This window comes from Tenrec ecaudatus, chromosome 6 (assembly GCF_050624435.1).
Source record: "Tenrec ecaudatus isolate mTenEca1 chromosome 6, mTenEca1.hap1, whole genome shotgun sequence".
Taxonomy (NCBI): Eukaryota; Metazoa; Chordata; class Mammalia; order Afrosoricida; family Tenrecidae; genus Tenrec; species Tenrec ecaudatus.
In genome coordinates, this window is record NC_134535.1 from 60,718,827 (window position 1) to 60,732,718 (window position 13,892).

At 41.0% G+C, this 13,892-nt stretch overlaps 1 protein-coding gene across 2 annotated transcripts in view; it reads right to left on the bottom strand.

Moving 5' to 3' along the window:
• Nucleotides 1–13,892, bottom strand: part of RAB3IP (RAB3A interacting protein) — a 53,217-nt gene that overhangs the window by 38,438 nt on the left and 887 nt on the right. Inside the window, exons 2-3 of one of the 2 annotated variants that reach the window (XM_075551287.1) lie at nucleotides 13,616–13,705; nucleotides 472–744 (exon numbers count right to left, since the gene is read on the bottom strand). In XM_075551287.1, the coding sequence (XP_075407402.1) occupies nucleotides 472–719 (248 nt within the window). In that variant the 5' untranslated portion in view covers nucleotides 720–744; nucleotides 13,616–13,705. The remainder of the gene's footprint in view (nucleotides 1–471; nucleotides 745–13,615; nucleotides 13,706–13,892) is intronic. The other variant, XM_075551288.1, reaches the window with a different exon arrangement.

The window sequence follows — 13,892 nt, forward strand, 5'->3', positions numbered from 1 at the left end:
CTACACAATTGAGGACACCTTGCGTCTGCATCAACTCAATATACAAATACGCAGCCAACAAAATAACTGAGCCAATGGTTTTTACATTTTCAGCTACTTAGGGGGAAAAATCAAAAGTTAATGATTCTTTTCAGGCATGTGAAACTAACATGGAACTCCATATTCCCTGTCATATGTAAAGTTTTACTGGTGAACCATCAATCTGTTCACATTCATTTACAGATTGTCTATGGCTGCTTTGGGGTTCTCGTGGCAGAGTTGATTACTTGCAACAATTGTATGGACCAGAAAGCCAAAAATACTTACTATCTGGACCTTTACCGAATAAGTTTGTCAACATCTGTTCTAAAACATTACCACATATTGTTCTGCATGGCAAGCCTATATTACTCAAATTTTCTAAAATTTAAAAAAAATGTTTTAAGTGTATAATAAATATATTACAAAACAAGTATTGTGATGGTCTCCTACCTGATAGCTGTTTCTGCACAATTTAAACGTCTGGGGGATGAATACACAGGCTGCGTAGGAAGGTCAGCAACATCTAATGCATTCGCCTGGATAGGGCCTGAGCACAGAGTTGAGGGATGAGGTCGGTAGATGACACTTGGTGAGGTAGTCTGCTCTTGGGGTCCTGGTTCACACACACTAAGGAGGTCTGGAGAAGTAGGTGAAGCAAGGTTTACTTCATGGAAGCCTTCCAAGGGGTCATTAGCCATAGCAAAAGCTTCATCATAAGATAACCTATGTTGAAACCAAAAAACAGGTCATTATCTTTAGATGGTGACTCTTTTTTGGGGGGACCAGGTTACTGAAATTAAGATTTACATATTTGTATACTATAAAATATGTTTAATAGTTCATTATAAAGTTTAAATGTATAATGAAAGCTATGGGGAGAGAAACTACAATCATTTAGCATTTATCAAGTGACTTCAGCATACAACTAACTACTACAAAAGACAAACTGATGTGAAAAATAAGAAAATGACAGCTAAGATTGTTAAAATGGATGCAATTAGTAAATACATATGAATAAAACTTTGCTCAATATTTTTGAACTCGCTATCATTGTTATGTTCCTTCCATGTAAATATTTAGTAGAATACTCTAGCACATACTGTGGTCTCAATTAGTTAGCTATCAGCTACTGATATATATGCTAATTTCTCCATTAAAAATTCATAAGTACTTGGTTAACATCATAGATTTTGCTGGAAAATGGCAGAGCATACCATTCAAATTTTTCACTTGAATAATCTAAAGCTAAAAAGTAAATCCTTCATTGATTTCCCAAGGCCCTCTATGCTCTCAACCCAACCAACCTCCCCAATTTCTTTCGTCCTACAATAGTACTTTATCATGAGTGATATAGGAATACCTTCCCTGAACTTCAAAATGCCCAAGTACAGCACCAATACAGCACCCCATTTCTTCCATAATACAATCATTCACTTGTTAAATGAAAATCTCATCTCAGATCTTAACTACTGGAAACGCCTTGCCTTGGAGGCAAATTTCGAATAAGAGCAACCCAGTCAGACTCAAGGAAATGAGTTTAGAGGGTTTCCAAGGCTGAGCATCTTATGGAAGCAGAGGACTCCATGGCTCTCCCACAGCAGGGCTGGTAGGTTCAAGCCACTGACTATTTCGGTAGCAGCTGAGTGCCACCAGGGCTCCTCCAGACCCTTAATAAAAGGTATTACAAATAGCACTAGAAAAAAAACCAAGGGCAGTGACATGAGGACAGAACAGTCACCAAATATTTGCAAACTCTGACTAGGTGTTTGCATATTCTCTCAAAATTACAATTACTAAGCGTTGTTGGGTGCTCACAAGTTGGTTCCAATGAATGGTGACTACGCTCAACAGAAACACTGGCCAGACTTGCCCCACCCTCAGTGATGTCCATGGTTGCAGCCTTGTGTCAACCCATCTCATTGAGAGTCTGCGTCTTTCCACTGACCTCCTGCCTTACCAAGCATGACATCCTTCTCCAGGGACTGGTCTACTTGGTAACATGTCAACAATATGCGAGGTAAAGTCTCCCATCCTTAATTCTAAGGAGCATTCTGGCTCTACTAATCTTCCAGACACAGTTTGTTCTTCTGCCCGTCTACAGTATTTCAATATTCTTCACCAACACTATAATTCAAATGCATCAATTCCTCTTTGGTCTTTCTTATTCACTGTCCAACTTTCACTCGTGTATGAAGTGATTGGGAATACTGGGGTCAGGAGCACCTTAGTGCTAGAAGTGACACGCTTGCTCTTTAACACTTTAAAGAGGTCTTGTGCAGCAGACTTGCCCAAGGCAGTGCATCAGTGATTTCTTGACTTCTGCTTCTATGAACTTTGACTGTGAATCTAAGTTTTTGCTCTTGAAAACCCCCGAAAACATCGATCTTTCCTCCATTTATCAAGATGTTGGCTAATGGGTCAATGGTCAGGGTTTTTGTTTTCTTCACACTGAGTTACACATCCATACAGCAGCCCTTTATCTTCATTGGCAAGTGTGTCAAGTCCTATTGCCTTTCATCAAGCAAGGATGTACATTGAAGGTTGTTAATGAGCCTTCCTCCGATCTCTTCTTCAAAGAGCCCAGTTTCCTAGATTACTTTCTTGGGAATTCCAGAGCATCTTATTGGGCCATGCAGAACCTGTACATGGACCAAGAGGTAGTCATACAAACAGAACACAGGAAGATCCCAACCAAACACTGACTCTTGGGTTCTGACTGAACAAAGACATAGCATGAACTTTGGGCACACTGACCAATCTGGAAGGGGAGGGGAGGCATGCTACCAAAAGTCATCCAATGACAACAGACGGTCTACCATCAGCAGTCTTTAAAAATCACCTGCGTTTCCAACCGGCAGCACGTTTTCAAGACTAGCAGAGATGCTCATGTGCACAATCCAAGCTGTACGTGACCCTTCAATAAATTCACTTGTTTCACTTGAACATTTTTCCTGTCTCTTGTCTAATTACTCTCTTGAAAGCACAAGAACTGAGGCAAGAGGGATCTTAAGTCTCCAGTCCCTCTGGTAACATGTTTATATTTTAGAAAAGGTAGACTAGCCAAAAATTGATTTAAGTGGTCCCTCAGGGAGGATGAAGGGGCAGGGTGCAGGAAATAAGCAAAGTTATACTACAAATTTGCATGTGAAACCATGAAAATGATAAAACAAATTAAAATTTAAAGATACTTAAAAATAAAACAAATTAGTCTGTGTGTGATAGTTTAGCCACATGGAAAAGAACTATTCCAAATAATTCTTTAAACATAGTTATCTCACTATTTGTCACTAGTAATATATATTCTAGGGACAAAAGGAACTGAAAAAAATCAAACTGCTTTCAGTAAACATATCTGTAGTAACACTGATAATGCTATTCTTCAGCTATTAACATAAAATGATAAAATGAGAAGTTAGGGCCTTGTCATTTGGAACAAAAGATTTTTAGCATAAGAGATATAAAAATAAAAGTGAAAACTCTGGACTCTCAATGGAAATCAGAAACATCAAAATTTTTTAAAAAACACTTTACAGTTAGAAAAAAATTAAAGACACTTTACAGTTAAAACTGGTTCCGTTTACCGAAACAGTGAAAAGGTGCAGCAACAATGAATGACTTAAGAGCAAAGAGCATGCTTTGTTGCCCTGTAATACTATTTTCTATTAAAAAAAAAAAAAACCCACGCTCAAAGGAGAACCAGCCAATCCCAGGCCTGGGGCAGAAATGTTCAAAGCCACTCTGGAACATCTTGTTAACTTAGAAACCCAAAAGCTATCCAAGACTATAGAAGTGGTGTCAGAAGCACTCCCATTAAAGAAAGATGGGCAAATCTTCAATGAACAAAATAAAGGATACCAATGTTTAAAAGAATGAGTTTATTAGTATACTACAAACAGCCCTACCTCCAAAAAGCTTTCAATGTCTCCCCCCTTTACATCTGCTAAGAAACCAATTCACTTTGAAAACTGGTAAACAAAAGGTTTTTTCAATGGCCTGGCACGCATGAGAACGCTGGAGCATGAGTGAGGGCCACTGAAGAAGGATGATGGATGCAGCTGAATTGTCCTGCTGGTGAAGTGCACCCACTAGTTGCCAAGGACCACCAAAAGACCTCTACCTGGACCTTGAAGAAGTACAGCCAGGATGTTCCTTAGAAGCAAAGATGAGACTTCATCTCACATTCTTTGGATTATCAGGAGGGACCCATCCCTGGTCAAGGGCATTATGCTTGGAAAAGTATAAGGTCACCAAGATAGAGGAAAACTGGAAAACCCCTTATACATGGACTGACAGTGACTGCAACAACGGGCACAATACAGCAACAAATGTGAGCATGGGGCAGGACCAGGCAATCCTCAGTTCTGTGTTCAGTGGGGTCACTCTGAGTCAGAATCCAGCTGATGGCACTTAACAAAAATAGCAGAATGAAAAAGTTGCCTGGACTTCCCTGCAGCCCGCAGAACTAAACAGTTAATGAGGTGGGCGAGGGGAGGGTACACTAAAACTGACTGGTGATGTATAATCAACTCTTTTGAAAATCAATAAAAACTATTGAGGGGGAAAAGTTAATGAGGCAAAGTTCTACTTTTAAAAGAATTCCACTCAATAAATATAGGTTGAAATACATCACTATTTTGTAATTCTAATGAAATAAGTGTATTTAGTAATATCTTTACATTAACACTCAAAAGAAAAACTAACTTCAACTGGAGAATAGATAGTCCAATTCCAAAACTAATTTATCAAGTATCACTACCAATATGTGAGAAAGATGACTAAATTAACTTCTTATGGATAAATTACTATATAGTTTAGCTGCTTTTATTACTCAGTTCCAAGTAATAAATCTGATTTCCAATTATAAAGAAAAGTTGGTCAAAACTATTCACTCAGGATGCCTAGCATGCATTTAACATTGTTTTCTTTCTAGATCTCTAGGTTTAATAATTGGCCCCACCTGCAGTGAAGGGAAATTACTTGGAAAGGTCTTCTATTCAGAGTCCCTGTTCACTCTCACCAAAAGACCAGGTGGGAACATGCTAATAAGGTGTAGGGGACTAACAGGAGGGCACTGGTCAGTTCTGCCACTCTACGGGGGATGGGGGGGAGGGGGAGGGAGCCATCTCAGAAACAGACCCAGAATCCCTGAGCAGCAGAACCAAGAGCTGTGAGTGAAGCACATGTTAAACCCCTGTGTACAGGGGCTGCGGAGCAGAAGCGAAAGCATCCAGATTTGGGGGTGGAGGGGCAAGCCTCCCAGCCCACAGAATACAGGTGAGTGCCTTCAGGCAGGAGGGTGGCTTGCAGAATGGATATCTTTTGGGCAGTTATCAGCACTAACAGGTTTTGTAATTCTTGCCCAAGCTTGGCAGAGGCCAAGGAGCTGCACAGCTGAGAGGCAGAGGACCAGACGCACTGCAGACAAAAGGGCTATATCCTTAATGTTTTTAATCCTGATTTGTAATCTGTTAATGTCCCTCAGAAACCCCCAATCATGAGGATTATCGGTGAGTTCTCGGAGGCCACTACAACGGCTTACTGAAGCCAACAGAGAGAGAAGTAGAGTGCCGTGGGTCAGAAGACTGGTGTCAGAAGAGGACAGAGGATGGAAGGTGGAGGCGTGTCTGACAGCCTCACAGGAATCCTCCTCGGGCAGATGCTCAGGTGGATTTGTGTTCCTCCTTGTGTAGCTGTGAGAGGTCAGACATGGCCCCCCAAACCATTTCCTCACTGCCTCAGAAGCTGGCTATGGGAATTAGATAAAAGTAGAAGGCTTAGCATCAGGCCTCACAAAAACCAAAAGTGCTGTCATGTGGTCGATTCTGACTCACGTGATCGGGCACCTGGCCTTGCAGGTTCCCCACGCCCAACAGAATACAGCACTACCTGGGCCTGTACCATCCTCAAGATTGTTCTTATGTGTGAGCTCACTGTTGCAGCCAGTTATTATAATAACCTGTATGGTTATCTTCTAATATTTGCCAAATATTTCTGTCACACTATGACAGCACTAATATCAACATAAAGAACGAAACACAACTACTGTTCTGTTTGGTTTAATCATTAAAATTTAAAAGCTTATTGTTCTGTACTTTTCCTCAACAAAACAAGCATCCATATATTAGACTGTATGTAAAAGCTTATTGCCCTGTGCCCCCTCAACAAAGCAAGCATGCACAAATTACAGTGCATATGTGGAATTTGTTTTATTATCACAACAATAGAAAGAAAGCACGTCCAGGTTGGTCAAAGAGCAGAGTGAAGGGCTCTATGTGTCACTTCCTTCTTGAATTTATCTACAGACGACGGGGAGGTACTCAGGGAGAAAGGCCCATATGCTTCCATTAATTCCCAAATGTCTTCTGAATTCAGCATGAATTATGGAAGAAAACAGCTCCTGTCATTAGTTCTTCAATAGTGCATAATGACTTCATGTGTTACAAATTCCATCAATCAATTTCACTTCCTCAAAATCATCACTCACAACATATCCATTAACAAGCACATTTACCTTATACCTATAACAAATAATGCTTATTTATTCTACTTAGAATGGAAGGATGCTTGCCAGCTTCAGCTCCTACAGACAAACCCTGGGTCTAAATTCTAACGCAGTTATGACAACTGATTTTTTTAAATGGCAAATAGCCTACTGCAAGTCACTAAATGACTACTCCGGCAAAGAGAGGAGAGGGGAAGAGAATGTTTCAAAAAGTAAAGTAGAAGTTAGCGTGTAACAACTGAATAGGAATCCAATTGTCAGGCAAGGTAGAGATATAGAACAGGACAATCAAGAATAATGTTTGGCACTAATGAAACTAACAAGAGGGAAAAATCAGGCTAGGGAGGTAGACAGGGGGCAGGAGATGGGTAACACAAACAATGCCATAAGGCAAAATGTATATGAATTGTTAAATGGAAGCCCAATTTGCTCAGTAAACCTTCATTCAAATCACAATAAAAAGTTAAAACAAAACACAAGTCTCATAGAATGAGAGAAAATTTGCTTGGAGTTCATCCTGAAAGATAGGAACTCACAGAGTCAAGTCCACATTTTAGAAAAATGACTCCCAAGATAATGAGAAACTAGAGGTGACTAGGGACAACAGAGTCTGCAAGAAATTGCGGAAGTCTGATGGAATGTTGAGGAGCACTGGTTACACAGTGAGTTCAGTGTTGGGCTGTTAACCACAAAGTTGGCACAGGTGCCTTGTGGTTGAGATGAGCTTTCTGCTCCCTGAAAGATGTACAGCTTCAGGAACCCTAGGAGGCAGCTCTACTCTGCCCTAGAGCAGGGGTGTCACACTAGCGGCCCCTTAAGTAATTTTTTGTGGCCCACAATGCTCTGAAATGAAGTGAAAATAGAAAAAATTGCTATGAAGAAAATAGTGCTTAGGGGAGATTGAGGCAATACCGTACACTCAAATCCCTCGTTACATTTTATTTCAGAGCATCTCAGGCCACAAAAAATTTACCTCGGGGACCGCATGTGGCCCCGGGGGCCGCCAGTTGGACACCCCTGCCCGACAGGATCAGACTCAGTGGGCTTCAACGGCAAGGTCATATGGAATGGAGGCTGGGAAGAACAAATGAGAGGGCTTCAATACAGTTTGTGCAAAGAGCCCCTTCTTTGCATTCTATGCTACCAGACACTTTATGTAAAGTCCCCTGGTATAAAAAAAAGATTCAGAACAATAAGCTTCATTTATATTTGCACAGACACACAATTATTCTAGTTTATCCTCACCGTATTCTTTTGAAATGGTTCTTTTTCCTATTCATAGATCTAGACACCAAGGTTCAAGGAGATTAATTTAGTCAAGGTCAACAGCTAATAATTTAATAGCGAGAAGTCAACCTTGGTCGGGCTCCAACGTCTGTGGTCTCTCTATCACATCAAGGGTTGTTCCACTTCATCTAAGATACATGTAAAAGGGAAAATGTATAGGTGAAGGAAAAAGGCGGAGTGACAAAAGATCCCCTTCTGTTGTTGTTAGGTGCCATCAAGTGGGTCTGACCCCATGCACCACGGAAAGTGCTCTCTAAGGCAGGCCCCATGGTGGTGGTTGTCAGGTGCCATTGAGTCGGTTCCAACCCATAGCAGGGCCTATGCACAGCAGAATGGAAAACTGCCCAGTCCAGAAAAACAAACAAGCCTACTGCTGTGCAAGTGACTGAGTCATAGGGACCCTTACACAGGGCAGAGCAGAACTCCAGCATAGTTTCTCAGGCTGTAAATCCATGAGAGCCAATTGGATTTCTTTCTCCCACGGGGCACCTGGTGGCTTACCCTTTTCTGTGTGGGTTCAGCACTCGGCATGTGGAAGATGAGGCTTTCTGGTCCGGTAAAGAGTTCCAGCCTCGGGAACCCATGGGGCAGGTCTGCCCTGTCCTATGGGGCCGCTATGGATCCCGTTTCTTCATACTAAATTACCAACTCATGTATTCACATGCAGGATCTCGGCCATGGCCACTATGCCTGTATAGCCCTGTTGCTAACTACAAACAACGCATCTCTCATAAATTTAAAAACTTTTTAAAAACTTTTCATTCCTTACTTTTCTAAATAATCCAAGTGTATTGCTATAATTACTTAGTTTTCATTCCTTCCTTTTCTAAATAATCGAAGTGTATGACTTTAGCTACTTAATTTTGTGTTGCTGATGCTCTGAGACAACAGTTCTCAACCTGTGAGTCGCGACCCCCTTGGGGGTTGAATGTTGGGGGTTGAATGACCCTTTCACAGGGGTCACCCAATTCATAACAGTAGCAAAATTTCAGTTAGGAAGTAGCAATGAAAATAATTTCATGGTTGGGGGGTCACTACAACATGAGGAGCGATATGAAAAGGTCACAGCATTAGGAAGATTCTGCTTTGTCTCACTGCTCTGAGACAAAGCAAAATTATTTTTCATTTTATAACTTCTTTTCTGGGCATATAATTTTAAAATTTCTGTGATGTGAAAGTTTACAAAGCAAATTGGTTTTCCATTGGACAAAACACACACCTTTTGTTTCACAACCTTGGCTGCAGTCCCCACAATGTAGTAACACTCTTTCCACTTCCTCTCTGCTGTCAACCTTTTGATCTTGAGTAACCATGGTTGGCTGTCCTAAGGAGTCATTATAAACCCGAACCAAACTCACTCATGGACAAGGTAGAACTGCCTATGAGTTTCTAGGATTGTAACGCGTTATGAAGCAGAAAGCCCCATCTTGCTCTCTTGGAGTGACTGGGGGTTTCAAAAGCCTGACCTTGCAGAACACAGCCCAACACATAACCACTACGCCCCAGGCTCCTTAGGAGTGCTATCGTTTACCTCATAAGCCAGACCCACTGCTTTCAAATGGATTCCAACTCACAGATCCTTCGAGAGCAGGGTAGAACCGCCCCAGTGGGTTTCCTGAGACTGTAACTCTGTATAACAGAAAGCCTCTTTTCTCCCCAGGAGGAGCTGGTGGGTTCGAACTGCTGACCTTGTGGTTAGCAGACCAAGGCATCACCCACTACATCACCAGGGCCCTTCTGTTCACCTTAAAGGTCAATCTATTGTTTGAGTGAAAATTGAGTCATAGGGGTGAGTTCAGTTCCAAGCTCAAGATTATTTTTTTCTAATCATGACTATATACAATTTAAACAGATGGAACTGCCTCATTTAGTTTCAAGTTAAAAGAGATATCATAAGAAAAACAATAGGCCGAGCATGTTAATTAATGCTCCCATTTCAAGTAACTGGCATACCTCGTTTTATTGTACTTTATTACAATTCAGATACTGAAGGTGGTGGCCATGGAGAATTAAGCAAGTCTATCAGTGTCATTTTTTCCAACTGCACGTGCTCATTTCATGTTTGTCTCACATTTTGTTAATTCTCACAATATTTCAGACTTTTTCATAATTATTGCACAATCTATTAAGACTATAGTGTAGTATAAACAACTATTACATGTACTGGGAAACCAAAACATTCATGGGATTCTGTCTACTGCAGTTTTTGCTTTGCTGTAATGGTCTACCAAACAGCAGTACCTCCAGGGTGTGCCTGCGTTCCCCTCTTCTTTCCCACCGGCATCACTAGAACAATCCTCTAGGACAGAGTAGCGCTGTCCCATGGGGTTTCTAGGCTTTAATCCTTACTGGAGGAGCCCTGGTGGTGGTGTGGTTAAGTATTGGGCTGCTAACAGCAAGGTCAGCGGTTCAAAACCACCAGCTAGCTGTTCCATGGGAGAAAGATGGGGCTTTCTTTTTCTTTTTAACTAATGTAGCATTTTATTGGAGGCTCCTACATATAACAATCCATGCAACCATTATATCAAGCGGACATATACAAATGTTGGCATCAACAATTTCAAAACATTATCTTTCTTCCTGAGCCCTTTGATATTAGCGCCTCTTTATTCCCTCCCTCCCCCACCCTACCCACCCCCTCAAGCCCTTTATATTTTATTTATACATATCTTACACCACCCACTTTATTCCTTCACCTACTACCCTGGTATTCGTCCCCCTCGAGGGGGGTTATTCCACCACCACTGCTATCCTTTTCCCCTTCCCTTCCCCTCCCCTCCCCTCCTAGAATTGTTATTCCCATTACTGTTTGTAATGTGGTTTCTATAGCCCAAATTCCGTATACTGAAAGTTCTTATCTGTACCAGTTTACATACACCAGTCTAGCAGGATTTGCAAGGTAGGACTGAGGTCCTTAATAGTGGGGGTAGGAAGGATTAAAGAACTAGGAGTGTTATTTGTTTCCTTGGTGCTAAACTTCCCCCTGAATATATCTTCTCTTCCCTGTAGCTAAGATGAGGCTTTCTATTCCATAAAGCTTTCTTCTTGGACACTCCCAGGGGTTGTTCTATCCTGTCCTATAGCGTCTATGTGTAGGTATTGACTTGATGGCAGTGAGTTTGGTTTTGTCTTGCAGAGCGGCTGGTTGAGTTGGAACATCTGACATTTTCGAATGCTTAGCTGTGTTACACCACCACTGAGTCCCCTCAAGTCTCTCTGGACACTTATTTCAGTTTCTGTTGCTATATCAAATCCTACACACTCTGAACACTCTTCCATGACCACCACCAAACACAGCATGGTACCTAATGGGCACACTAAACTTGAGACCCAAACCCAATCCCACTGTCATTGAGTGGACACTGACACACAGCAACCTGCAAGACAGAGAAGTGTCCTATAGCTTTTCTGAGACTACAAATCTTTACAGAAATGGATTGCTTCCTCGTTCCCACTTGAGGCAGCCAGGAGGTTCCAACAGCTGACCTCTGTTAGCAGCCCAAGGCTTAATCCACTGTGCCCCCAGGAAGCTATAACATTTTGCAAGATGATTTAAGCATTTGTAAACTAGAGAACACTACCTTGTTAATAATTACATAAATACAATGTAAACATTATAACAAATAAATACCAAAAAACAGGGCTGTACTGGGTGCTAAGGAAGTATCCATGAGAGAAAAACAAAAAACTGCCTAGGTAACTAAGCTAGGATAACCAAACAGAGCCAGAGACACTAACCAGGAAAGATGTTTTCAAACATGTAGATATTATTTTCTTTATTTGGATGTCAAGCGCATTAAGTTCTTAATTTTAGTAACCATTGACTACCCTTTGTTAAAACCCAAACTGACTACCCTCGAGTCAATGCCAACCCATCACAACCCTGTAAGACATGGTAGAACTGCCCCTGTGAGTTTCCTAGATAACTGCTTACAGGAGTAGAAAGCCCGTCTTTCTCCCGAGGAGTTGTGGGCCGCAGCCCAATGAATAATAACCACAGTGCTTCGTAACTAGATCGTAGTTGAAAAAGTGTCTGCCCCTGAATATTCTCAAAAGTTTCCCTAATAATCAGTCTCTGTCCACTATTTACCTGTCTTTCCTACCTCCTCCTCAACAATTCTAGTAACTGTCTATTTGGCACTTATTAAAATTACATAAGATATAAACATACATATGAACAATGCTTTAAAAAAGGAAAATATGGAATTAAACAGTTGCCTCATTAACTTGCAGAATAGATGCACACTGAATATTTGACTTGATTAGAAAATGTCTAGTCACACAGGAATTACATACGAGAAATCTTCAAAAGTCATTCCATTACCTTTCTATTTCATTTTCTCACGAACTTCTTGAAGCCCCTTAGGATTACAGTAATATTAGGTATATTGTAACATCTAGTGGATCTGCATTGGGCTCATATCCGAACGGTCTCCAGTTCGAAACCATCAGCAGCTCTACAGGAGAACAGGGCTTTCTACTCCTAGAAAGTTATAGTCTCAGAGATCCACAAGGGCAGTTCTACCTTGTCCACTAGGGTTGCTATGAGCTAGCAGTGACTCGATGGCAGTGAATTTGCTTTGTAGACAACCATGAAAAGTTATGAGACCATAAGCAAGTTATGTTACACTCTGAGCCTCCGTTTTCCCACGTGTACAACATGCTACCAACACCTGTAGCCCAGGAATGTTGTGAAGACGAAAGGAGTTAGGTCCGCAAAGCAAAAAAGTGTAGTGCCTGACACATGCTCCCGCCAACATCTGTTCCTTCACGCTGGCTCCACCCATGTCCCATGTGGAATGTCTCACTGAATCGTCTCCCACCGTCATGAACTTTCTTTTAGGTTGAACCACATGAAGAACAGCAGATTAAGAGCAACATGACATGGTTTGACCAAATTCTCCTCCCATGAGAAAAGAGACTCTGAAGCTCAGTGATTTATTCAAGGTCATGTTCACAGTACTTGACGGGACTAAAACTTAAAAAACAGATCTAGCCACTTTTTATCTGGCTGGCTCACTATTTGTTCAGAGTGGAACTCAGGAAGGGAAATATATACATGCTACCATAATTGTGAAAGTGTTGCAATGTTTGGTTCTGCCATATTAAAAAATGAAGGTGCCAAACTTTGCAGCTAAAAATAATTTTTGAGGGAGTATTATCTTGGTGTTTAGGGTGTAAGGAAAATTGGGGGAAAGAAAATGCTGTAGTAAAAAGTCGTATTTGCATAACTACATGAATTCAAAAGAGCAAGTGGATCTAATTAAAACACAAATCAGCTGACGATCAAATATCCAGATGATTTGCCAAAATTACAAGTTATAAAAATATGTATCTACTTTGTCGCACGAAAAACACTAACATATTAACATTACCAAAACAGAAAAAGGAAAAAATTTTAAAAGGCTTTTCCATCTAACAGTTAGAAATTGACTATTGTCGTCAAACTATATAACTAAAAATAGCGTATTGAGACTACACTATTTGTCCAAATAGTAAAATGCAGACTTCACTCTATGTAAGCTACTGAGTTCCTCATTCAAATCTCTTATGCTTTCAATAAAGCTTTATTTTAAAAAATGCACAGCACTAGTAAATAAGTAACAGAACAAGGCTCTGTACAAATAGCCTCCGTGGCTATTTAACAGTATCAACTATTTATTATGATCAGTCTACAAAGCTACTTCTGCCTCTTTTCTCCTTGATTTGTCATTCACCATTTTTAAAACCAAAGCTGCATGTAAAAAAAGCATTGGAGGAAGGAGGATAATAATGAGCAGAAACGGGACTTTTCAATAGACTTACAACAGAAGAGTTTGCTTTAATCCGCTTATCCGTCTCTCCTCCAATTATGTAATCGTTCCATGTGAAAAGCTACGTGGCTCTGTCCCAACACTGCAAGAAGCAAAGAGTTGGAGGAAAACGGCAGTGTGAGAAACAGGTAGTCTCAGGAGGTGCTAACTTGTCCATGAACGCTAAATTTCTGCCTCTCAGGAATCACTGTGAACTCAGCGCTCTCCAAGTTCAAGCCCTCCCTCGGCCGTGAACGTTGGTGGTCACTGTTTTGGAGCAAGGGGCGTTT